This window comes from Haemorhous mexicanus, chromosome 4 (assembly GCF_027477595.1).
Source record: "Haemorhous mexicanus isolate bHaeMex1 chromosome 4, bHaeMex1.pri, whole genome shotgun sequence".
NCBI lineage: Eukaryota > Metazoa > Chordata > Aves > Passeriformes > Fringillidae > Haemorhous > Haemorhous mexicanus.
The window spans coordinates 36230274-36256771 of NC_082344.1; the positions used below are offsets into that span (position 1 = coordinate 36230274).

Sequence of the window (26498 nt, forward strand, 5' to 3'; positions counted from 1 at the left end):
ATGCCAAAATGAAATATGGTAGTTCTTAATGGAAAAGGTGCATGAGGAGAAACTTGCTTGAATCCCTTATTATCTCTCTAAATGACAGATAAAATTAGTCCCCATTTCGTTTCCCTTCTAGATGTCTACTTACTACTGCTCTATATTTCATCAAGGAATTCGTGCCAACCAGTGTGACTGGTTGGCTTTACAACTAAATCTAACTAACTAACATTTTGATGTTGTTGCTAGCTGAATGTTGATTACTGCATCAAGATTTGATTTGGGGATTTTTTGGAGAGCAGACATTCTGCTCATGTTTGTTTCTGTATCATCAGATAATAATTGATGCAGTGATTGAAAGCAGGTGCCTGCCATGACCTCCTCAGTCGTGGCACTGCTGTGAGGAAGTGGAGTGGGCAGGTGGGACATGCAGCACATGATCCATCCAGTGGGATGGGGACTCCTCTGCTCTGATATTGAGAAGTGGAAGATAGAGGGAAGATTGGAAATGGAGTGGATAGCACTTGAATGTAAATAGTGATGGTAATAATAGCATTTTCAGGGTGAGGGCCACCTAAGAGCAAATGAAGACACGTTGGCTTACATAACTTCAAATTCTAGATATGCTTCATGCAATACCCCTGTATTTCATTTTGGTAGTTTTCTATGATTCTCCTGAATGTAGGTGTCAATTGAAGCAATGTGATTTTCACAAAAAGTGCTTTGAAGTATTTGGTTTATGTAACTTAAGATCCATTTTTATCATGAATATGTTAAAAGCTTGAGAAACTGAACTGTGCATAGCCTTGTGTTTATGGATTTATTCATCTACAGTCTTGCACAGATAAAGAGATTGGTTGCAGTGAAGGTGGGAGAAGGATGATGTTTACTTTAATCTCCATGTTTATATAGATGTTCTGCATTGGCAAATACTGCACGTCAGTGATCTTAAACCCATTGTATCTCCCATTTGAAGACTTCAGAACAAAGAAAATTTTTGAATATCTTGATTTCTCGAGTTTTGGAATAAAATATTTCAATATTCATCCATTGCATTTCTACTTTAATTATATTGTAATTTTTTTTAATTAAAAAGAAAAAAACCAACAAAATCTGTATGGAACTAATTTCCTTGCTTACATACACCTTATAAGATTCTAAGAACTTGAGAAACAAGAAAATCTCCTGCTTGTGTTTTTCTTTCATTACAGCTTGTCTAAATAGAAAATTCTTTTTGATTCAGAGCAAGTGTCAATTACATACATTTTATTCTCAACCAGCAACTTTGTTCAAAATATTGCAATTACATATATGTTAAACTATAACAATATTACTATTATTTGCTGAAGAGTGTGCACCACAGAGATGACCATACTTTGTGGAGCTATCTTTGTGAGACTTAGAAATAGTTTTACTTAAACCTTAAGCTACTGTAATGTAGGGAATATCAAAAGAAATAAAAGTTAAGATTACATTGTAGAGGAAACCCTAAATTTTTGTCTGTCTTTTTTGCAAAATTGTCATTAGTGAAATTGAATTTTCTGATTTTTAAGAGGAAAAAAGAACAGGGCTTAACACTGAAAGCCCTTTTCTTGGTGCTGTGAGGTTTCCTTCAGATTCTGCATCACTTTTGATGAATGCATTTACATTCCAGTGCTGAGAAATAACTTTCCATTTGGGAGCTGGGTTGACGTGAAAATAGGAATGTGGAGGCCCATGGTGAGGGGACAGGGCTGAATGCTGATAGAGAAACATTCCCTCTTCAGTAGCTGCTGCCTCTCCTGTGAGCTCTGAAAGGAGCATCTGTGTGAGCGTGTGTGAGGATGTCTGGGGATCTGGGGAAATGGATGGGTCATGTCTGGAGAAAACTGCCTTGTCCTCCAATGTCATGATGATAAGAGAAGGAATAGAACAAGTCACCTCAATACCTGCAAGTTTTTGGCTGTCTCTATGTGTAAGTGCTTATAAAAATGCATGTGTTGCTTGTGGCTTTGGATATTTCATTTAATTGAAGTACTTTGCTGTTCTGTTTTATTAGTAAAGCTATTAAATTTGAAGGGGAATAAATGCAGACAGTGGTCCCAAATCATTCTGTTGTTCTTTGTTAGCCATAGGCACATTTAAACTACTGTAGTTTATAATAGTGAAGAGTTTTTTAATGAAAACTGAGAATATAAACTTGGGAAACATCAAACCCCTTAATTTTAATTTAAAACTTGTCTTCTGTTAACTAGCATGAAACCTGAAAACTGATACCTCTGTTCTTTAGCCAGCTATGTATGTTTTCAGTATAACAAGTTGTAAGCTGAGAAATGTGTGTAGTAAGATACACTTATGGACAGGGGAACTGTCATCTCTGATCAGTGTAAATTCAATTTAAGAATGCATTAAAATGCGAATGAAATTGTAAACTACTTACGTGGGATAAAATACCTGCTTTTTATGGTGAGAAAAAAATGAGGGTTTTTTTTTTTTAATACTAATGACTTTCTTTGGAAATAATGCTTCTCAATAGTCAAATGGGAAATTAGACTTTTGTCAATTGTTTAAATGAATAGTATAGTTAGGGAGAAATTGCTTGGGGAAAATACCTGGCTGTCCACTATAAAGTGGATTCCTGTAAATAATATTTTCTATATATCTTCAGGTAGTTGTTTGGGTTGGTTTTTTGTTTGTTTGTTTTTTGTTTTGGTTTGGTTTTTGGGGGTGTGGTTGGTGTTGTTGTTATTTGGTTTTTTAAATTAAAGTAGGTTTATAGTCACATCATGCTTTTGGTATCCCTATGTGAATACAAGTACTCTGATAGAAAAGGACTCCAGAAGTGAAATTATCTCCAGGACAGGTACTGAGGAGAGCATCTGTGAAGCTTAATACTTGGGGGTTGTCAAGTCAGAGCTTGTGTGGTAGTAGGGAAGAAAAGTGTTGGAAAAGCTGCTGCAAAACAAGGTTCTCTGGGGAATTTAGGTGAGGCAACAATATCCTGACCAGGCAGCCCTCCTGGCTTTCTAAATTACTGTTAGAGCCTCTGCATCCCATATTGGCAGCTACAATTGCAAAGATACCTTTAAACTGCCTTATCTTCCTTTGGTGATATTCTCTTGTGCACATCACTGATTTAGAGAAAATAGTTGCAAAGCTGTGATTCTTTCAGATGTACCATTGCCTTAATAATTGCAAACAAACTATATTTAAGGGTTGAAATTAATTAAGGCTTAATAAGACAATTTTGATTTAAATGGAATGGTATGATACAACCACGTGTGAAGTGTATATATTGTAAAATTCTCTACTGCATTTTAAAAACAAAAATGGGATTTAAGCTTATGCTCTCTGTATGCACAGGCTTATCTCACCCTGTGGTAAGGGAAGAAGTAAATTTGTCAATTCCCTGATCTATTGAAACCTGCTGATAAAGGCTCTCTACATTGTGCTTTAGCTAGCCAGTACTTTTGGTGACTACTTTGTGAGAAATCTGAGTAGTCAAACTCACTTTCTGTGGAAAGTCTGGCATCAGAACTTTGTAAAGAATATTGTTTAGTCAAAGTTACTGAAGTAGAGCTGATATGAAGAAGATAATCAGTCAGCCCTTCCACTGAAGCTGTATTTGCTTGGTACTGTTTCTGTACCAAGCAAATAAAGTGGTAAGCTTGCTCATGGTACCTAATATCCCACGAGCCACCTTACATGCCTGCTCGTGGTCCCTTGTTCTTCTGCCGGTATTTCAGAGAACAGCTTGGGTTGGAATTTAGATTTATCTGAAAGATCAGATAATTCTAAATCCCCTGCCATGGGCAGAGATACCTTTCACTGGACCAAGTTGCTCAAGAGTCCCATCCAACCTGGTCTTGCACAATTTGAGGGATAGGGCATCCACATCTTCTCTGGGCAACCTGTTCCAGTTCCTCACATTTTTATAATGGAGAATTTTAGACAAGGTTTTGCATTTTGGACTTCTTTTTATCAGCTCAGTAAACAGACTGTATCATGTGTTGAGTATTTGCTGCTTCTTATTGCATGCTAATGTTTCAAATAACATGTTTTCAATTAAATTGAATTTGTTTGATGGCCTCCTCTCCTGGGTGGCTAGTTGCTGCAGCTAGGCATTTTGGAGAAGACTGCCACTGAAGTACTTTTTTGTTGGGCTTTTATTCTTGCTCCTGTGGGAAATTCTGGTAAATGATTTCAGATACAACTTACTGGCTTGGATGTCAGTTTTATGAATTGAAACAGCAGTATTAGCAGATGCCAGTTGTTTCTCAGAGCTGCACGTCAAACAAAAACCCTGTGTTTGAGTGTGGTTCTGCAAGAGATGGTGTGCACTGTTGTGATGGATGCTCCACCACAGTCAGAGGTGGACAATTCTGAAGTGCCCACATGTAGTGGACAGTAACAAGAGAGTTCCCTAATTTTCACTGATTATGTGAATTCCTCACTAGTGATGAATTTTCACCACAGAACTGGAAGTCAGGAGGTTTAGCTGGTGTGGCCATCTGAAAACTGCAGTGCTTGAAAGGTCATTTAACTTCCTTGTGCCTTGATTTACTTGTCTTCTTTCTTACAGCACTTCACAAAGTTTAGAGAGTTTGTTTACAGCCTGAAGTGCCTTGTGATCTTTGGTCAAAGATAATATATACATGTGATGCACTGTCTGTTCTGATAAATTTCGTGCTGTCATAAGAGTCTGAATAGTCCAGGAATGGCGTAGTTATTTGCTGTGAAAAATAGCATGTTATTTGGGAGCAGAAATTGAGAATTTTCCTTATTGTAACTGAATTCATGCCTTCTGTCTTAATATGTTGACTGCTTGTTCTCTGGTGCTAAAAGGTGAAATCTAAGCAAGTTATTCAAGAATAGAAAAGCACATCCAAAACACAGCTTTTTGCTTATACTGTGTTTGCTAAAGCTTGAAACTTTTGCACGTCAGCAGCGATTAGCAACAGACAGAAGTTGAAAGATACTTACAGACAGCAATGGAGGAGGAAGAAAGGTGGAGTTGAAAACTGTATATGCATTTTTTCTTGAAATGAGTGCTTGCTCCGAGTTGTCCTGGTCCAAGGCTACAAAAATAGATTGGCAAAAATACAGCAATATGTGTTTTCTAAGGGGGAAGAGAATATTTCTGTGTACTTCCAACTCGAATATCAAATTAGCTGACTTATTAATCAGCATTTTTTTGCATTTTCATTTTTCAGTCAATGAGTTGATTTACTTTCTCCTTTCTTAACTCCTGCTTTCTGTTTGTAAGGAAAAACTGTGGTATGAATCACACTATTGGCTGAGACAATAAGTTTTGACACCTGTACAACAGTTTAATGAATCAGTATACTGGCTTCATTTTCTGGGGTCTTTAAGAGTAGTTGAAATTGTATAAAATTCAAGATGGAATGGTAGAGTAAAGAACCCTGTGTTTTGTTGCTGGACTGTAGGATGAAGCATGTGTTTGCCTCCAGGAAAATAAGCATTTTGTTCAGAGACTTCTTTATTGAATATTTCTTTTCAAGAGGCCTAGTATTCTGGAAAAATTTTTCTATTGTAAAAGTCCCATGTACCATTAAATGCGATTATTATTTTGATGAATAAGCACAGCTGGCATTTCTTTTCAATATCTGACTGCCTTCTTTTTGAGCCTATAAATGTGCTGTTGTCAAGAGATTAGCCTTTGGGGTAGCAGTTAAATTGTTCATTTCTGCTAATCGCCAGGCGGGACAGGGGCATAGATGTGAACTGGCTGGATAGACTGCTCTGAATGATGTGTGACCTGCAGTTTGTGAGTTAGGAAATAAAGCTTAAACCAGTTACCTTTCACAAGCACTGTAGCTACAGCGTGTTGCCACGTGCCAGCATTGGTTAAAATTCAGATGTTGCAGTTTTGTTGAGTTCTGTTTGTTTTTCAAGGTGTTGCCCTGGGGGCTTCAGACAGGAAGGTTTCCCAAGTCCGTTGCACAGTGCCAAATGGAAGAAAGGGAAAGGACAAATAGTTATACTGGCTCTCAGCTATTTTAGGGAGGATTGGTTTCAGCAAACGTAGAGGGGTCCTGAAGTGGCAGGCATTTTGGTGTCTGTCCTGCCCTCCAGTCTGTGATGGGAAAGGTCTGGCATTGACCTGGCATTTGTACCCAGAGAAAGAATCACACCCCCCCAATACAAACTTTAGCTGGCTGCCTTTATTCCACTCTGATGGTGTATGATTAAGGATCTAACTGCAGAGGTCCTGGATTTCTCTAAGTCATGTACTGGTTCTCTGCTCTCCACCTTTAGATCTGCACTTCGAGGATTCTTTGCAGTGAACCCTGCAGGTGCATGGATACATCTAATATGGGCAGAGTTCCAAAAACCAAAACAAAAAACCTTTCAGTTTTTTCTTACAAGGAACAAAATAGTATGCTTAATTATTTCACTATGATGAGAATGTCTGTGAAAGGGCAGAACAACCTTTTGTCCTCATCTATTTAATTTGGGAATACACTCATCTTCCTTATTTATTAATTTATTTTAAGAAGAAAAGAGCTAACTGAAGTTGATCAACCTTTTAATTCTTTCTTTGGTATGCCAGTTAGCTTTTGTCAGAGAAATGCAGATAGCTTGGGTAACTTAATACTGTAATGCCAGAAGATACTAGATCAAACTCTCTAGTCCAGTTCAGAATCAACTGTGCCTCTTCAGTAGACAGCTCTTGATTGACACTTGTTTTGGTGTTAATAGACTTATTTAGCAAATACTCCTAGGGAACTATGTAAATACAAAAGAGACAGCTCCTAGTGTCCTTGGGTCTCAGTTAGTTGTCAAAGGACATATGCCTGAAACTTGTATTGTGCACAGGTATGAATGTTTTTCCTCTGCTTTACAATATCTGGCTAAGATGGAAATATGCTTTTGAATTCTGTTATAGCTCTGATTTATTTTCTAACTGAAATATTTCTGGTTTTCAGTTTTGGCAAGCGTTCTGCCGGCAGCTTCAGACGTGGATGTGAATGCATCGTTTTAGAGCCATCTGAAATGATTGTGGTAAGAATATTTTCAGTCAGTTGCTTTCAAATTTTACAGACCAGCTTTGGTAACACTTCAGCTTCCAATAAGACTTTTGTTTTTCTAGTTTCTACATGATCTTTTAATAAATATGAGATGTCACACCTGTAATTCATATTGGTCTTACATTTACTTTTTCAGATTTCTTGTAAAACTAAAGTTTTCTTGTGCAGGCAGAATAGTTTGTGGTTTTTTGGTTTTTTTGTTTTTTTTTTTTTGAAACAGCTTCACTATTATTATTGGTAAACCTAGATACTTTAAAGTATTAATTTCAGGTTAGTTTAAGTAATTAATGTTTGAATTAAATTTAATCTTAACTGTCTCAAGTTTTTAAGAATAAATTTGAATGTTTTTAAATTCTGCCAACCTTTCTGGGTGAAGGTGTTAGCAGCATCTGCTGCAGTCCAGTGGCAGAACATTGTCTCTGAGGGTTCACAGGTTAAAAGTTTTATTTGACATCTCGGGGCATGTCATCTGAACAAATGCAGAATTGGTGGGCTAGTTTTTTTTTCCCTCTGTCACAGAGACAGACCAGTTCATAATACAGGCATGACAATTATCTAAGCCATATAGATAGCTGAAATATAGACTGTGGCACTAACCATTTTTTTCCTAAAAAGTAACAGTTTCTGTAAAACTTGTGGAAGCTAAGGAAAATGTGGTATTACTTTAGGATTGTGCTTGTTTATTACCAGTTTGTGTAGCTTGCATCTGACCATTTGGGAAACAGTTTGTTGTCCCAGTTCTGTTTTCTAGAAGTATACAATTTCACTGGGTGTAGCTGTGGGAATGTCTGCCTGTTTCACATGCATTTCTTTTTAAGTTATAAGGAAGAGTGGTGTAAGGATAGGTACTGGGAAAGGAGATGACTAAATAACAAGAAATTTTTTTGACTGATGGCTAATGATAGGTCAGAGGCAAGCGTTTGCCAAAAAATGTAACCGCTACAGTTCTGGAAAGATAAAATTGAACACTTCACTCAGTCTCTCAAGGGAATAATTGTACTTTGAATAGAAAGAATCCTATCCCCAGAGTTGTTTGGGCACACGAGAGGTGTAGCAGGGTGTGAGTGTGAAGGTGTCAGATGGGAAACAGATCCTCCCTGCAGAAGGGAGGGTGAGCCAGGGGCTGTGCTCATCCATTTGAGTTAGTGCACTGAAAGCTGTAGTTTGTCATTTGGGCTGACTGATGTGTGACACTTCTGACATGGATAAGCTGCAAATTCATAGGAGTATTTTGTCTAACATTTGCTTGTTGAAAAATGTGCAGGAAACTTGCGAGGTGCCTCATCTCTCATCCTGAGGGATGGAATTGGGTAACAGGAATTAGCTGAATCCCCCCATATAGTCAATGGTGGAAGCTGTGATTTTTTTTCTTCATTTCCTTGTCAGTCTCAAATAACTCGAGTAAGGATTCTATTAGTAGGGTAAACGCAGAAGAGATGTTGATTTTCAGCCAAATTACTGCAAAAAGATCATTCTTTTCTGGGAAAACCAGAATTTTTAGTTCAAATATTTTCATGGCAGCATACTGTTGTGTAGTAAAATAGTCTTCAAACTCTGTAGACAGTGAAACTGAGAAGACAAGGATATACCTAATAGGTATTTTTTATTCTCCCTGTTGTTGTTTTGAAGTAGATTCTTTTTAATGCACGAATCCAGTCTATTAGAAATCCTTTTATGCCTTCAAAATATTTGAAATAATAAAACCATTCCTGCCTGAAGAGTGAAGCTTTTGCCATGGATCAGTTAGGGAAGATGCTGAATCAATGTCAATAGGGAAACAGGCGAGTGTTCTCTTGTACCAGTTTTCTTTCTGTAATGTATTGATTGGTGAAATGTTTGTGTTTGTGCAGGTGTAAAAAAGGGGCGAGGAAAGAAGAATTTTTTTCTGTCATTTTTGCAAAGTGATCATGTTCTGTGATCCTTTTCATACTAATGTTGTTCTATTTCTTTTTTAGTAGCGATTTCACAGTTAGTACTGAAAATGCAGCAAACTCAAAGCTGGCTGCTGCTTTTTGAAAATAGGATTTCTTCTGTTTCAAACAAGAGGAAACATTTTTCTCTCTTGCGGAGAAAGACACACTCTCTTGCATCTGTTTTAGGTTGATTACATGGAAGAAAATGAGGAATATTTCCAGCGTCAAGCATCTCACAGGCAATCTCGAAGGAGGTTTAGGAAAATCAACCAGAAAGGGGAGCGACAAACAATTATTGATACTGTTGACCCTTATCCTGTGGGGAAGCCACCTCTTCCTAGAGGCTACCATACGGTAAGCTGTCTGTATTTGTCATTCACAAAAAGACACAAACAGGAAAACTGAAAATAACATGGTCAAAATGGCTAAACTTGCTGGTATCTTTGAAGTGTGTTTCTGTGGGGAGATTTCCCTTCAAATGAACTGTGAATGTGGCTCCATCAGTGCGTGAACATGTGTGCAGCTTGCATCTTAGTTCAGAGTTGAAAGTACGTTTCTTATGACTGTGAATGTCGTGCATTATTTTTTAATGTTCCAATCATTAGGGGAAATTGTTAAGGAAATTCTGTTCTCATTTCCTTTTCTATTAAGTTACAGTAGAATTAGTTCAGTGTACTGTGTTAAAAGGTCAGTTAGTGAAGCACTCATTCACATATGTGATAGCAGGTGTTGCCTGAAAAGGACTGTGCTGCATGGCAGTACACCAAATTGGGTTAAATCTGTCATTTCTTTTTGGAATCAAGACCTGAAATGTAAAATTGAAATGAACTTCTGATGGTATTTGCCCTTTATACTTGGATTTTAGTGAGCTATATATTTGGCTCATCATAGAGGAAATAATTTGGTCATTTTACTTGATTGCTTTTGGGGTTGAGGGAGGGAATCTACATGTGTTTCCAGACTTTCTCTCTTGAGATGAAAATAAACTAATAATTAAAACTTTTTCCATGAAATATTTTATATGGCTTTTCAACTGAGAAAAGCTCTATTAGATTAATATGTTTGTTTTGTATTGATTACAACTGTGAGCAAAATACGGGAAAAGCTGTTTGTCTTTGGCTCTCATTTATTTGTTTAAGCCTTAAATCTGGGAGAACCATAAAGGCATGGGCATAAATGACTTTGTGCACATTTAATCTCATTGAGTTCCATGGGCTGGATTTTGTTCACTGTATGCCATAGACACATAAATTTCCAGGATGAGAGCTTTAGTGATTTTAAAATGCCATTTTGGTACAATGCAGTTGTTAGCTTTTTCAGTTTTTCTTTCCTTACCCTTTACTCCTCCTTGACTTGTTTGCCAGTTCACTGTATATTCAGTGTGTGTCTATAAGTGTGTAGATGTTTGATTACATCTGTTAATTATACAGGCTTTTCCTCATGACTCAAATAATTACATTTTATGCCAACAATTTGGTTTTGTTTATACAACAGCTTTTAATGGTTTAATTTGTCAGTGCACTTTTAATTGCCTCTAGATTTAAGGTGAACTGAGCCAGTTGACTTGGTTTGAAAATAAAACATTTTACTGGCCTGTATTTGGGGAAAAAAAAAAGTGGTATTGTACTTTGTAGGAATTACAGAAATACATTTGTTCATATTATTTAGATGTGTGTGTTATGCTTAGCAAACAGTGGTAGTGTGATTTGTACCTAACTCTAGAAGGGCAATATTTAGACTACACAGTGCCATTTGCATTCATAGGTCCTTGCCTGTTGTATAAATTTCACTTTAGGTGTGCCTGATGAGTTTTTGTAAGCTTAATTGGTACTAAAAGCAAAAGTCCATCCTGTGCTATTCTGTTGTGCAAGCTCATAATGGTTTTGTGTATGTGCTGGGAAATCCATTGCAAGCGAGATTTCACATTAAGATGGAAGAGATTGCCAAATAAACTGTAAAATTTACAATAATTACAGTAAAATGTTGCTTTTCCAAGTGTAATATGATGTTTATGTCTGGCTTTATTATTTTTATCAAGGCAAATAGAGTCAAATAAGCTCAAATGAATTTTACAATGTATTAACTACATTTAAGTGACTCTTCATGCTGGTCCATTTCCTCCTATTTTTACAGTATTTGGTGATCTTGTAGACATTATTCCCTCATTCACCTCCACTGGCAGTGTTAGTTCTATTGCTTTAACCATACATGTTACAGGCTGCGTTGTCTTTTTGCCCTTCCTATTTTATGTCCTTTGACCTCATTTTATTGGTCTTAATTTCTTGAAAAATTGACTGAAAAAAAGCAGGATTTTTTTTTTTAAACACAGAGGAATTTAAGACATAGTATAGCATATATCTTGTGAACTTGTTGCCCATCCATTCTTTAGTCAGCTTCTGTCAGGTGTCATCTTTGTTTCTACTTTTTAGATTTTAGATTAAAAAAGATGAAAGCATTAAGTTAAATTGAAAAAAGATTAATCTGATATGATTTTTTTCAAGTTTACTCTTCCATGTGCATGTGTACTAGTTTAGGTGTTACATATGTAAGACTCAAAGTAATGAAGCTGCTTTCATAGTATCCTCAAAATCTTCACAATGTGTAATTTTCTTATATTCTGTTTTACCCTAAATCCATAGAGTTAGCGTGTAGAATTGTCATTTTGGTTGTTGAAAAATAATTATGCTTTATTTGCAGTAGGCTCTGAATACTTTTCTTCAGAAGGTTCAAACTATTTTCTGAAGAAAGTTTTCTATAGCATAAAAGCAGACATGAAATGCAGATGCATGGTGTGCTTTTCAAGAATTAAAAACTAAATGCAGTGCTCTCAGTTGCAGCATGGCTTTCTGCAGCAGAGCCAACTTATATGGGATGGTGGACCCTCACTAACATGATTTTAACATTATCTTCATAGTGGTGGAATGTACTATGGCATGTCTGATAATGTTCATCTTTTCCTTTCCTCCTATATGGCATTCATTTCATTTTGGCTCACAGGAATGCACTAAACCTCAGGTATTGTAACTTACTGTGTATGGTCCACTAACAATTTCCTCGTGGGTTTGCCGTGTGATGCCATAATACTGATGTGACATTATGACTAAAATTGCCTTCTAGCCTATGCTTTGATAGTTCAGCAATCTCACTGTGATATAAAAATACCTGTGAAATGGTGAAATCCTGACAGCACAATGTCTCCTGCCCAGCTTGATTGACCTTCCTTGCTTTGGCATCCTGTGATGTTTAGGAAATTAGAGCTATAAACAAAGGGTGTATATAAAATATTTAGTGTTTGGCAGGTGCTTTACTCAAGTATCTCCTTCATGGCTCAGAGGACTTAATCTTTGATTTTGACTTAGAAAATTGGCCCCCTGTCACTGTTTAGTACCTGTATGTCAGTAAAACGGGGAAGTGGAGTGTGACAGGATGAGCAGTAAAGAAACTAAAAAAGGCTTTGCCTTGATGTTTCTTGATTGTCTTCCATTCTGGTGGTTTCTACTTACTCAGTATAAAGAGGCTGGATTTCCCAGGCAAAGTATGTCAGAATGGCCATTATCTGAAACACAGCTTTGCCAAACTAGGGAGAAGAAGGTGTCCAAATAAGTCAAGTATCTTCAAATGGTAACAAACCAAACAAAATATGGAAGTTTTTCCTGATATCAGACCTCAAATGCACTCAAAGTGATCTGAAGATCTGAGTGGCCTCTTTTAAACTTAAGTGGCATTTGCAGTTGCACACACCTGCCAGTGCCAAAATCAATACTGAGCAGATCTGAGCATCCATCAGATAAAACATTTGATAAGAATGTGTATTATCAAATTGTTAAATGTCCCCACTTTTATGCTTGAGAAATCTCTTGTGATAGAGCTGAAAACAAATTGAAACTACTTAATTTTTTTTTAGGTTAAAAATTCTCCCTTTTTTCAAACATTGCTTTGGTCAATTTTCCTGTTATTTTTTTATCAGGAAATGGGTTTATTTTAAAAGTTCCTCCTGTGTCACATTGTTAAATTCATTTATCTAAAACACATGGAGAGTTCAAATTTCAATATATTTCCAGTATCATAGACAAGTGATTTCTGGGTTGAAATGTTCTCTTCCTTCAAAATGTGTAGTTCACTTCTTTTAGGAACCCAGTTCCTTACCTTCAGATCAGTGCTCCCCAGTTTTTCAGTGGCATGATCCTGAGTAGGCTATGGTTACTAAAACACTGTGTTTAAGAGTGATAATGTACTTCTCAAATTATGGTAGGGATTTGAAAGACTTTGTAGTATTTTATAACTTACCCTATTGTTTGGAAGATCATTTGACATGAAATCTAGTGTTGAGTATCCGTACTTAGGCATGTTACTTTTAGAACAAGTGTTGGTGGTTTGTAGGGTAAGGGAAATAGAAACTTCCTTGCAAATGGAAATAAAATGAATGTGTTTTACCACACAGATAAAATTACATCCTTTTTTTACCACCTTTTATAGTTTGGTAAAATTGATCAGTTCTTTTTTGGGAAAAAAAATCAAAGCAAATAAGTTTGAGCTGCTCTCAACTGAATGTAGAAAATGTTTACTTGTGCTTCTGATGTGTCAGAAACATCTTTAACTAAATTGGTGTTATTGCCTCCTTACTTAATATCAGAAATAGGATTTTAACCCCTGAATGTGGATTTTCATTCTGTATGTACCTGTACTTAAGGCTACATCATCTGTTCAGTGTAAAGCCTTTGCTTAGAATGATTTGACTGAAACAAGTCAGGTTCTCCTGAGAACCTACAGGGATTTACTTCTGCTTTAGACTGTTGTTTGTTGTTTTGGTTTTTTTTAAATAATTTAAAAGTGAATAGTCACCTGTGAAAGGATTTTAATAAGGGATAGACTATCTTGTAATATCTTACTGCCAGTAAACTTTGTGGCTGCTTCAATGCATCTGTGAAGAATTGGTCATGCTCGGTCTGAGTGTTGCTGGCTGTTCTGTATATAATGTATGGAATATTTGGCATAAATTGACATAACCTCATAAAGGAAAAATCACTTTGTCCAAAATAAGATGCTGTTCTTTAGTGGCATAGAGATTACAAGCAGTGATTTGTGGCTCCCTGGTTTGTGATAGATAGTCTGTGTCTCTTGAGACTTGGTTTGTAAACTGAGGTGTGGGCTTTTACTAGTCTGTATTGTAGTCTTTGCTAAAGGCAAAGTATCAAATCTTACTGGGGTGTATCTAAAGAGATGCAGGTAGGCCTCTAAGAGTAATGCTGAAGTATCTGCAGATAGCCCTGAACAGAAAGATGGTGTGTGGTGTTTTACTCTGTGTGCATCTCTCTAGATTTGAATTAGTTAACAGGCTTATGAAATTTGCTGCTAGTGCATTGTCAGCCAACTGCTGAAATTGCTGCAAAAGGGCTCTCTGCCTTTAGTAGCCTTCCTTATCCCATTCAGCTTGAGATTCACGTGGGGTGACAATCCCTTTATCCGGTGTGGGAAAGAAAAGAGCAGTGGGCACAGAGCCGTCGATAACCCCGGCTTCCACCCCAGTTACAAACAATTTCATCCTCACACGCTGCTGTGGAGCACTGTCAGATGTGTTTAGGGCAGACAAGTATTCCTTCTGGATTTTATTTGAAGGAGTTGACTGAAAATGTGAATGAGAGGAGGGCTGGAAATTATACCATGGCTTGTGTTGTTGAGTCAAATCTGTTCTGCGGCCATGACTCCCTGAAAAAATAAGCATGAGAGTTTTTTCTAGCTTTTTTTTGGTGTGTGTGTGGTATTTTTAGAAAAAGATAAGAGCCTACTCATTTAGGAGCAAATTATAGACTACTTTCTTCCTGCCCCTATTTTCTTTTAAAACTAATAGTGCAAAGCATCAGCAAAGTAGCCTTTTTTTTTCCTAAAATTTTTTCGATTCCCATTGTCTGCCAAGAATCTAAAATACCTGGATTGAAAATTTATGTTCAGATTGTTTGTTTTATGAATCAAATTTGCCTTTGCCTTTCTTTTGTCTGCAAAATGATATTATGAAACTGTTGTATATAATATTGCTACATTTAGGAAGGATTTTAAAAAAAAAGGGTTTTTTCTGCCTGAATTTGATGCAAAACTCTGGTTGTTTTCCTTTATTCAGTGTGTGACTACTGAAGTGATATGGAAGTTTATAAGATGACAAACAGTGTTTTCTGATTGTTAACATCGATGACAATTCCAAGAAGTTGATTCAAATTTTAGCACTTTGTTGCAGAAGTCCAGTATAATTTGGGATGAAGTTTAATCTTAAAAACCAGCATTGCTTCTCTGCATGTTTGCTTATGTTGTAAAGTACACGTTGCTGCCTGTCTTTCCATGGACCACACGTATGATCAGGAAATACCTCACATGTGCTTGCTTTTCAACAGTGCAGACTTTGCAGTCGCTTGATAAACTGTATTCATGTTCGTGCATTGTATTTTACATAGTAAATTGGTGCCAGTGTCATAGCATCCTTAGTTGTCTTGTGGAATTTCACTTGTTTTAAATTAGTTTGAATCAGTAGAAGCGGTTGCCAGATACCCAGTCTACAAGAAATCTGTTTAAAGGAACACTGTCAATCTTTCAAGCCTGTAAATAGCTGCAGCTTTTAATGCTCCTGATGATTTTTTGAAATATATAGAACTTCCATTTTAATACAAGATCACTTACTAAAATAAAATACAAACAGCAGATCTAGTCATGAGTATTCACATTAACAATAAGAAAAGCTTGCTTTTAGGCAGAAAGAGCCACGTCTAAGAAAATTATTTGATGGGACAGTGGGCAAGAAAGTGTGATAGACACAATGAAAGCTTGACTTTGTGAAAAGGTGCAAAGGATGTGGAGAGGTAGGAGGGAAAAACAATTTTTTAAGCATCCTTGACCTTAGAAGTGTTGCAAGTATATTTGCAAAGGAAAACAGTGCCCAGAGAAACAAGTGGGGACAAATACACTTGGTTGTCAGAAATATTTGGCGTGCAGGATGTTCAAGGGTTTTGGCTTTAGAGGCTCATATGAGTTATGGTACCTGGACCTATTTAAATAGATTTGATTTTGGAACTTGCTGGTAACTGATTTTCCCCAGATAGAGGAAAAATGTGAAGAGGAAGGAAACTGAGAAGGTTCTGCTCTGTGGCTTAGGCAAAATGAAAGCAAGAAGGTTGCCTGTATTTTTAAATAAAAGTTGAACTGAACTCACTCTGTTCCTGGTTATGACGCAAATTAATTTAAGTAATGTCAGCAGAAAAACATAATTGTATACACACCTAAATTTGCAGAGTATTGCTGATGAGAAGTAGCATGGTTTGCAGTTTTAAACATGTTAGCATAGATAATGCATGCTTGTTTGCCCATACAAACTTGTCTCTACTAATAACAAAACAGCATGAAATAATTTATTTAACATTTCTAGTGTTGATGTTGAAAGTAAAATACTCTGTATTGATTGTTCCATTATAAAGGGGCTAGTTCTGAACACTGCCAAGTGCAAGTCCTGTCCTTTTACCAGGAAGGAGATTTGTTAAGCTGCTTTTCTTCATCTACAAAATCCAGTGTGTAATTTCAAAAGCAGCTGCTTTTATTATTCCACGATGGTGATCATGGAATAATATTGAATAATATTCATGATTGAATTGAGTTGGTGTGTACATCATAATGGGAAGTAATACAAAATACTAAATAGACAGACATTGTCTGTATATTTGAACACATCCAGTAACATTAATTCCTGAAGAGTGTGACTGTGTTATATCAGGTGCATTTTCAAGTGAGACACTACAAAAATGGTGGGATAATTTTACCTGAAATGTGAAATGCTTGAGATTATTTGGGCAGCTCATGGTGACCATTTTTTTTAATGGAAGTTGGGTGTTTCTTCATGGGAGCATCCACTGGTAACATTATAATGGCAATAAGTAACACCCATCCCTGTGTTCTGGCAAAACACCTTTTTAGTCTCACAGCTTCCTTTCTTCACCCCTGTTGTAAGGAATTGTTATTGTTTCAAGTTCTGTATTAAGTTTTGTTTTAGTATTAATATATGAGCAATGCTATAATTTTATTTTGTGTAGCACCCAAAGCAAAGCAAAATTGTTAGTCCATCATCCTTTTAGTAATTACTACTGGCAAGCTAATGCAAAATTAATGACATGCAGTGTGTTATTTACTCAACTTGCAGCTTCTGTCAGAGGTTGTCTATTTTTATAAATTACATCATCCTTACTGCAGAACTCTTGTATCCATTGGGATTTACTGTTCTTCCATTCCCTTTGGAAGGGCTCACATTGATGCCATAACTGGATTTGGAATTGTGATTAGAAGTGGAAGCTCAGAGAAACATTGAAGCCATGCAGTATTTTCTGCCACTGAAGTGTCAGTAATATTTTTGAGGGTTTTTTGACATATTAATGACACTAGGTCCTGTTTATAGCTTGTAGAGTTGACAATGACCACACATATGTAAAACTTCAGCTAATAACAGCCTAGATTTTTCAGAGTAGCATGATTTTATTGCTGATACTGACTTATGATGTGCTCTTTTATACTGTATAAAAGATTGTTTTTCTGAGATGTAGGGTGTAAAACTAAATGTGAGGTATGTCATCAAAGCATAAAGTTGTTCATGCAGCAGAAAGATGGATTTTTCATAACTCTTTTCTAAATTGATCATTGCACAATGTAACTAAATATAAATATTGTATTTCTACCAACTGCACTTGATGATCCTTTTAAGTCCCTTCCAGCTCAGCAGATTCTGTAATTCTGTAATTAGAGCTGAGGAAAATTAAAAAAGCGAATATATACATGTGTAAATGATATCCTCATTAGAATGGGGTTGTTCAGTTAGAAACACTGTTTGTATATAAAGTACATATGGGGAAATGGGATCTGTCATATTATATTTGTAGAATGCCAGTACTGACCCTTTCAATGCTGGCATTTCTGTACAGACCAGTATCATGAGTGGTAGTAGTAGTGCAGTTATTTGCCCACTAAAGGATAGAAAGAAGCTGACACTTCATTTTTTTTCCCAAGCATCTGAGCCACTGTTATGTGACCTGAGCTTGACATAGTGACTTAAAGATAAAATTATTAGGTGTTTCTGAGTACTTTTAATAAAGCCTTGTATTTGACTTGACTAGTTTCAAATTATCATTATGCTGAGTGAATTTCAAAGCCCTAAAAAAATTAACAAGTTTAGTAGTTAAAATATCTTAAGCAACTAGGAAAGTATAGAATTGAGACATGAGGAAAATGTAATGATCCAAGTTCCAAGAAGGCAAATGGCATTCTGGCCTGGATCAGCAGTGGTTGTCACCTTGTACTCAGAACTGGTGAGGCCACTCCTGGAATCCTCTGTTAAGTTTCGGGTCTCTCCATACAAAAAGGACATTGAGGTGCTGGAGCATGTCTAATGTGTGGTGGGTAAGCCATTTTCAACTTTATTGGGTAGATGTGTGTATTACAGGGCCCAGGCTTGATCCTGCTGAGTGTAAATGCCATTATCCGTGCTTGCATCCTTCAGTCAGTAGCAGTTCATTTCAGGAGAGCTAACAAGTCCTAAGTAAAGCAAGGTACTTACCTTGAATTTACCACAAGGTTTGTGTGTGAATTCTTTCCCTGTCCTTCACCACCCTATTGTGTAGACATACTTTTATGCACTTTTAAAATTCCTTGTATTTGCACTTTTCTGATGGAAAAATTTTTAAATTTTTTTTTCCTTAAAAAACCCTTTTTTAAAATGTAAGGTCTATTGTTATGTGTATTGGGTGTTGGGAGCTGGGCTTTAGGTTTGGGTGGTTAGTGTTACTTATGTTTGAATTTTCAGACAGTAAAATTTTAACATGCAGCTGGAACAGCTGGCAGGTGTTATATGTATTGTTGATGTGCCTGGCAGAAAACCTACACATATTGTGTTCTCACACTTTTTCATTATTTTATATATGTGTGTCTGTATGCATGTCCTACAATGTAAAATATGTTACTTTTCTTTCCTTTTCCTTCTAAATTATGTATTACTCTTGAACACTAATTTGGTGAATGTAAAGGCCTGCATCTAATTAGTTTTCAAGTTTTCAAATGATCTGTGGTGCACAAAAGACCACTTTAAAAGTAAGAATTCTGACACCAGTCTTGGAATACAAAACAGTGCAGAACCAAATTACAAAGGAAACTCAGTCTGGTAGGTGCACTTCTACCTATTTTTATTTAACACTTCTGTATCTAGGTAGCTCATCTTGTAATTGCAAGGGGAAAAATGTAGTGTTACATTTGCAAAATGGGACATCCATCAAGTGATGGTAGTTGGCTTCCTGATTTATTTGATTAGGGAAGAGGAAAGGGAAAGGGCATTTCTTAGACTTCTGTATTAAGTTTTCTTTATTTGAAGGATGTGATGTCGTGGTTTGGCTTCTTCCCTCTATAAAACAAATTTTGCTTGATAATTATTTTGCTTGATAATTATTTTTAAAGTAAAAGACATGTGAAATTGCATGGGTTTTGTTACTGATAAGAGATCTGTATAAATTATTTCTGTACAGTTGCTGGAGGCAGGGCACAAAGCTCTCAAGATATGTTAGTGCATGGTGCATTACACAAGAGAGGATGTGCAAGGGCACAAGGAGAGAGTTCTCCCAAAAGAAAATGATCTTACACTAGTAAACTCTTCAGTGTTGATTTTAATTGGGAACCCCTGGAGTAGGCTCTTCAGAGAGTCTCCTGGCGTGAGACTATGACTGGAGACAAAAACCAGCTGAAGTGAGTGAAAATTCCCTCTAACAGCAACCAGCTCTTTCCAAGTTAAACTTCCTCAAGACACCGGAGATAAGTAGTAAGCTACTCTGGGAGATGTCCAAGTCCACATTTAAAAAGATGAACAGGCAGTCTGGTGGTTTTCTGTCAGTTCCACTTACATCTGCACCTTGAACAGAATTTCAGATTCTCCCTTAAAACTTCTAAGTAAGAAACTGTTAGAATCACACATACGCAGAATTACAGAATCACTAGGTTGGAAGAGACTTTCAAGATCATCAAGTCCAACCCATGCATTAATATCTCAACTGAACCATGGCACCAAGTGCTACATCCATTTTTTTTTTTTAAACACATCCAGGTATGGCAGCTCCACCACCTCCCCAGGCAGACAATTCCAGTACATGTCACCCTTTCTGTAAAAGACTTTTCCCTAATATCCAACCTATATTTCTCTTGGCCTGGCTTGAGACTGTGACCTCTTGTTCTGTCGCTGCCTGGAGAAAGAGACTGCCCCCACCTGACCACAACCACCTTTCTGGGAGTTGGAGGGAGTGGTAAGGTCACCCCTGAGTCTCCTTTTCTCCAGGCTAAACAAGTGCAGCTCCCACTGTTGTTCCTCATAGGGCTTGTGTTCCAAGCCCCTCACCAGCCTTGTTGCCCTCAGAAAAGCATATTGTATTAGCTTAGAACAAAACTACTGCCCCTTCACTGCTGCTGAAGTCACCCAATGAATAAATAAACAACAAAACCCAACAGAAAACCAGCTAGCCTTTACAGGAGACTGCAGATTCTGGGGTTTGTTTGTTTTTAATCCATTAATATTTCGTATTGAGGCATTAAATAATTGTTCCCCTGCCTTGGTTGGTCTCAGATACATTCAGTTCTGTGCCACAACAATCATCCTTGGAATGCAAATATGTTAGTGTATTTCAGGTAACAGGTTTCAATGGAACTACTAATGACCTTAACAATATAGAATGTGGACAGTTGATTGGCCTCAGAAAAATATCTGAGTTTTATTCTTACATTTTAACAGTGTAGCAGTAGGATGCGCATGAAAGAGTTATGCAGTCATCCACCTTCTTTAAAATTTTTCTACGCTGTTCTACAACAAAGAATGTGAAATTTTAGGGTTGCCTCACATAAGTGAAGGACTTGTGTCCCTGAATTCCTGCTGTGAAATTGGTATGGACACGATAATATGTGGGAGTTTTTGTGGGTATTTTGTCAGTTTGTTATTCCTCCAAGACAGTGGGCCGATTTGTATCTCAGTAGTGAACCTTGTCCCCAGCAGGTACTGATGTCAAAGTGCTGTTTAGATCTGGTAAAGACAACTTGCTACTCCTGTATACTTGACATCATGATTCTTGACCTTAAAAGTGTGTCTGCTGTTTTGCTTTCATGCTTTTCTCCCCAGGTTAAGAACAGAAAGCACGTTCCCACCTTCTCCAGTGTAATTAATATGCCATCGTTAAATTTAGTCATTACACCAATGTGAGAAAATTTTGTAAACGTTGGGAAAAACTTCCATCTATCCTGACATAATACATTTTTTCCACTTCTGAAGTACTGAAACAGTTAAAGAAATGAAACTAATCTGTGACCATTCTGCCAACTGAAGTCACTAATAGTGCAAATTTTATGCCTAATTTTAAACTTTCAATAATGATAATGTATAACTTTAAAGCAATGCATTCAACTTTTTTTGTGTAAAAATCACAGGTAAACATCGCATAACATGACTTCACAAACATGCATATAATATATATGTATGTAATATATGATTTTGACAGATATTCTGGAAATAGGACATCTTGTCACATTTTGGATGAGTGACCATCCATAGGTTTTCTTTTTATCTGTTCTAACATAGCTGTTGAACATAAGAGGATTTGATGGCAAGTATTTTAGATGAATACTATAAGTTGCTCCCATTTTAAGATGGACAGCATGCAAATAAAAACTTTGCTGTATTGTGCACAGAAGGTGACAAATGAGTCTGCTGTCAGAGGAGAGATTGGCACATCCACCCAGCTGAGGCACCAGCCTGACTGCTCTGGGCTTTTCATTATTTTAAAGATCTGGATTATAGATTCATCTGCAGCAGCAGTTCAACAGAAGGGCATTTGTTCAAATGGTCTGTAACATCAGTAAATGTGTTACCAAAACAGCACACACCAGTCCATTGTAAGTCTTGCTTTGGTGTCACCAGTTGTGCCGTGGACATACAGTGATGGCAGTGCCACAGCCTTAGGAATCAAAAAAAATAAAGTGGTGAATGCTGTTACTTTATCTGTGTGTTTTGACCAAAGTGGTATCTTAGTACCTTGGAGAACATATTTGGCAAATGTCTTTTATTCAACACTTTTACTTAAAGTTCTTGAAATTCTTCAGAAAATACTAATAGGGATAGGTATGCCTAGACCATCCCGTGTCTGCTTCATGCTGATAAATAGGAGCTTGCTTGCATGAAATCAGGTCATACGGCCAGAGATTTAAATTGCTGGCAGTAAATTTGTCTGAATACCTTAGAATAAGATTTGTGTATTGTATGGGACATATCAGTGTATTGTAGCATTTTGACTGAATTATTGTTCTGGGTTTTTAGTGGTTTCAGTTGGTGTTTTTAAATCTGATGGGAGCAGCAGATTGTTACGTAGTAATCTCTCTGGTAAGGTTAATGGGAGGCAGAGAACACCAGCATTATAAAATTCAGAAGCATGCTTCTGGGAGCTTTAGCAGTTTTGTGTCCAATAGCCCTGAGCTTAAATTTAAGTTTTAAACTTCTTTCCAAGTGAGGGAGGAGGATGGGAGAAAAAGAAGATAGGTCTGCCTTATTTTCCTTAAAATTATGTACTCCATTTTTGCACTCTTCAATTTAGCTGTCTGTTATTCCACCTACACAGCCGGGTAATATCTGTGTAATTGTCCCTTCACTGTGAATGTTTTTTCTAGCTACTGGAGTCATGCAGTGGCAGTAAATTCGGTGACCTTAGAATGTTCTGTTGGTTTTTGACTAGGTATTTGAACATGAAGGAAATCATACTTTGCATTATGTTTAAAGGGAAGAGGAAAATGTGCTGATAATTTCTGATTTTGAGGTACTTCAGGAAAAGAATAGTCTCTGTGTATGTAGTCTGTATAAAAATTTAAGTTTTTCTGTAAACAGTTGTGAGTTCGGGTAAATGCTTGAAATTGAGGAATTGAGGTAATCTGTTGTTGCAGCTTTTGTCATTAACCTAAAAAGGTTTAATACTCCAGGCATTGTTGGCACTGCTTAGGAGAATGATATCCATGTGAGGTGGTGTTCAGTCAGATGATACATGCTGCTGAGATCTCTACCAGTTTCTACCTAGAATTCAGTTTTGCTTGTGAATCCCTTATCTTTTGGGGTAGTCTGAGCATGTCCACACATTTGTAGTTGCTTTTGAAAAGGCTTTTTAATGTTCTTTTCTGTGACTCATAAAGGGACACTAGATTTTTTTAAACCACAGTGATAGCTCACCATGTGCAATTATTGCATGTCAGGTTTATTAACATTTCACTTTAATAGCCTAAAAACATTTGCAAAACTGTCTTGCCCTCCCCCCCCACCCCCCAAACTTTTAAGTCTGAGCAAGGAGTTCTTACAAGGGGTTTGAAAAGCCATAAACAGAAAGTTGCAGGTTGTGCATGTGCTGTATTTATACTCATTTATGATAGAAACTTTCCACAATATATTGTTCTTGTGTTTTGCACTGATTTAAATTCCAATAATTTTTCACTGTAAGCTATAACAATTCACTGGACTTCTACTTTTTTTTTTTTTTTTTTTTAAGAATAAATTATATGAGAGTATTTTCTGAACTGAAAATGGACAGTATGTACAATCACACCATACCTGGAAATGGGAAATGGTGGCAGTTGAGAAGGAAGGAGTAGGGAAATGGAATTGACCATTTATTCTTAAAACTGTTTTGACTCACAAATTGCCTGTGAGTGGTGCAGTCTTCATCTAATTTCATAAATGTCACTTTTCACATTTTGAGGCTTATTTTTCTATTTGGGAAACCACAAAGTTTTTGTCAATCTGATGCAAACATGTGAACATCAGTTGAACTTCATTAGGTTGATAAAAATTTTTGCATTCATGGGCAAAGTACTGGCTTAATTTACTAACAGATGAGTAGAGGTGTATAGTAGTGACCAGCATAAGTAGTAAGAAAGTGTTTCATGGCAATGTTAGATGAAAGTTTTGTGTTTCACTACTATTTTGATGGGTTTAATCATGTTTTCATGTTACTCATGAAGGCTTATGGCACAGAAACCTATGCTGGATTTTAGCTGGAAATATCGAGTGATGCAGAGAGGATGCTTGTTGATAGCTGTGTCTGTGACGGAGTTCAGAAAGTTATGTGCTGCCTTCCTGCACTGGGGAGATATTTCTGTTTTGGCAGAACTTCATTTTTTTCTGGACATGAGCATAAAATACTCAAATTCTGCCCATGGTGTTAACCACAAGGCCACCCAATCAGACTGAAGAGGGTTTTAATTGCTCTGTCAACAAGTAGTATTTTTAAATTTTGTACTAGAGAGGGTTTGCCTTAGCTTCCTAGAATTCATAACTTCTCCTACTTCTATTTAGCACTTCATCAGAAAATTGGTTGTGCTTAGCATTAAACTATTTTACAAGGCTTAAGCACAATTTAATGTTTTAAATTCATCTGTTAGTTGCACTGGCACATGACAAAGACTTTCAAAATTCTAAACTAATTGTTGTAATTGAATAATTTAAAGAATAACTTATCTTTTAGATCTTATTGAAGACCAAGGGCATAAGTGTCATTAAACTCACAGAAATGTAAATACATTCAATGTAAAAGATGTTGTATATGAAACTGTGTCCATTGAAGAATTGTGCAAAAAAATACACTGGGTTATTTCAGGATCTTCTCTGCCATTACTAGAATTCATTTCCACTAATTTTTATAGCCTCATTTGGTAGCATCATTGCCAGGAGTGAATGAAATCAATGTGTAACAAACTAAGCTCATTATCAGTGTACATGTTAATTTGGGGGAAGGCAGCTGCAGATTGTATGACAATAGCATTCTGTAGTAATTTTTTTCCTGTGTATTTTGCCTCTGTCACAACTGTTAAGTCTTTTTTTCTATTGTCCTTGTTGGGGGAAAAAATACTTTGAAGTTATTGTAAAGCCAGATGGTCTCTGATTTTAAAGAATGTGTTGTAAAGATGTCACAGAGAACTATACTAATGTTGAAGCCTAATGGAAGAGTGTCATGTGCCTGGCTTGGTCACTCCTGTGTCAAGCGGTGCAAACCTGTGGCACTTCAGAGGTGCATTGTATGGGGCTGACCATTCATTGCTTGAGCACATCCCTGTTGCATTTCAGCCTCTCTGCAGCATGGTTTTACCCATACAGCGTGAGAAGGGGCGTAGTGTAAGTGGGAGTGACTGGGGACATTTCTGAGTTTAAGATGCAATTACGTTCTGAGGGGAGAATTAGAAATGCCATGTTTATGTCAATCTTTTCCACAGCCGTATACCTGTGCGTTTTTATTAGAATTTGTGTATTCAGTGTGCAAGGAGAAGCAGCAGTTCCATTCAGAAAGGCTTGAAATGGTATGTTAAAGGTGTCTGGACATGTACCTCCCACACCCTGTGGGTGGATGTCTCTGGCCTGTGAAAGGGCGAAGCTGCTGAAAATCTGAGCGAGCTCATCAAGTGCACTGTTTGTAAATACGTGATAAAAATGTTTACAGCTCTGCAGCAGCTCTCTTTTGGGTGGGTGGGTGGGGGGAGGAAGGGAGGTGATGTCTCTGCTTTAGCATTATCTTCTTGAAAAGTCGTGTTCAGTTCAGGATTTGGCGAGGTAAACGTGGGTCCTCATTCCCACCCTGACTTTCAGTGATATTCTTAGGAGCCAGCAGCGAACGGATCCCTCCCCTCTGGGGATGCCTTGATCTTCCCAGGCTGATACCAGACACGGGCAGGAGCTTGCTGTTTTATCTGCATTGTCCATCTCTACCTTAATGAGTGAAACAGTTAAGTATCAGAGGGGGCGAGCCTCCAGGAATGTGTCTTCCATTTGACTGGAATATTTCGGTGGATAAAGGGAGAGGGAGGGAGAGGAGAGAGAGAGAGAGAGAGAAATCCACTTACATCACTCGAACTGCATTGAGTGTGTGCCTGTGTGCAGGTTAAGAGACAGACTTCAGTGTCTTTGCTTTCTGCAGGAAGCAGCAATGCCGTTTGTATCCTAAGAGGAATTTTTTATTTAGAAAAGGAAGCATTCTTTCTACCCAGGAAATGGCTTTCCTTGTGCGTTGCTATGCCAACTGCCTGCAGCCATGGTCTTCCAAAGTAAGCACAATAACGTAATTATATTGGCGTATTGCATTCAGACTCATGATTCTCCGGGTTTTTGTCTGTGTAACTGTTGTATTTTTGTTGCTGACTCTTTGGGCGGTAGAAGTGCTTGTCTCGATTGTGAGGAACAGGCATCATAAAATTAAATGCCCATCAATGTCACGCTGCTGAGATTAATTGTGCAAACTTGGTTAGCTGAGTGGAACAGAGATCACTGGTCACTACTCTGTCAGCATCATTAGCAGCCAGGGGAGGAGGTCCCTCCTCGTGTGCGCTGCCCTGATTTTGGGGGAGTGCAGGGTAGTGGTGGCGGGAGGGGGGAGGCTGCATTTGTGACTGTGTGATTGCAAATGAAACAGGAGTATTAACAATGCTTGGCTGAGTGCTGGAGGCTGGTTCCTGCACCCTGACCAATATAATACTCTATTAAGCCTTTTTGAGGGAGTCTCTGTGC

At 37.3% G+C, this 26498-nt stretch overlaps 1 protein-coding gene across 4 annotated transcripts in view; it reads left to right on the plus strand.

Annotated features, from left to right (window-relative positions):
* The window catches only part of RAPGEF2 (Rap guanine nucleotide exchange factor 2), a 184381-nt gene that overhangs the window by 87604 nt on the left and 70279 nt on the right, over positions 1-26498 (plus strand). For all 4 annotated transcript variants that reach the window (XM_059844464.1, XM_059844467.1, XM_059844466.1 and 1 more), the window contains exons 5-6: positions 6912-6987; positions 9113-9280. In XM_059844464.1, coding sequence (XP_059700447.1) covers positions 6912-6987; positions 9113-9280 — 244 coding nt within the window. The remainder of the gene's footprint in view (positions 1-6911; positions 6988-9112; positions 9281-26498) is intronic.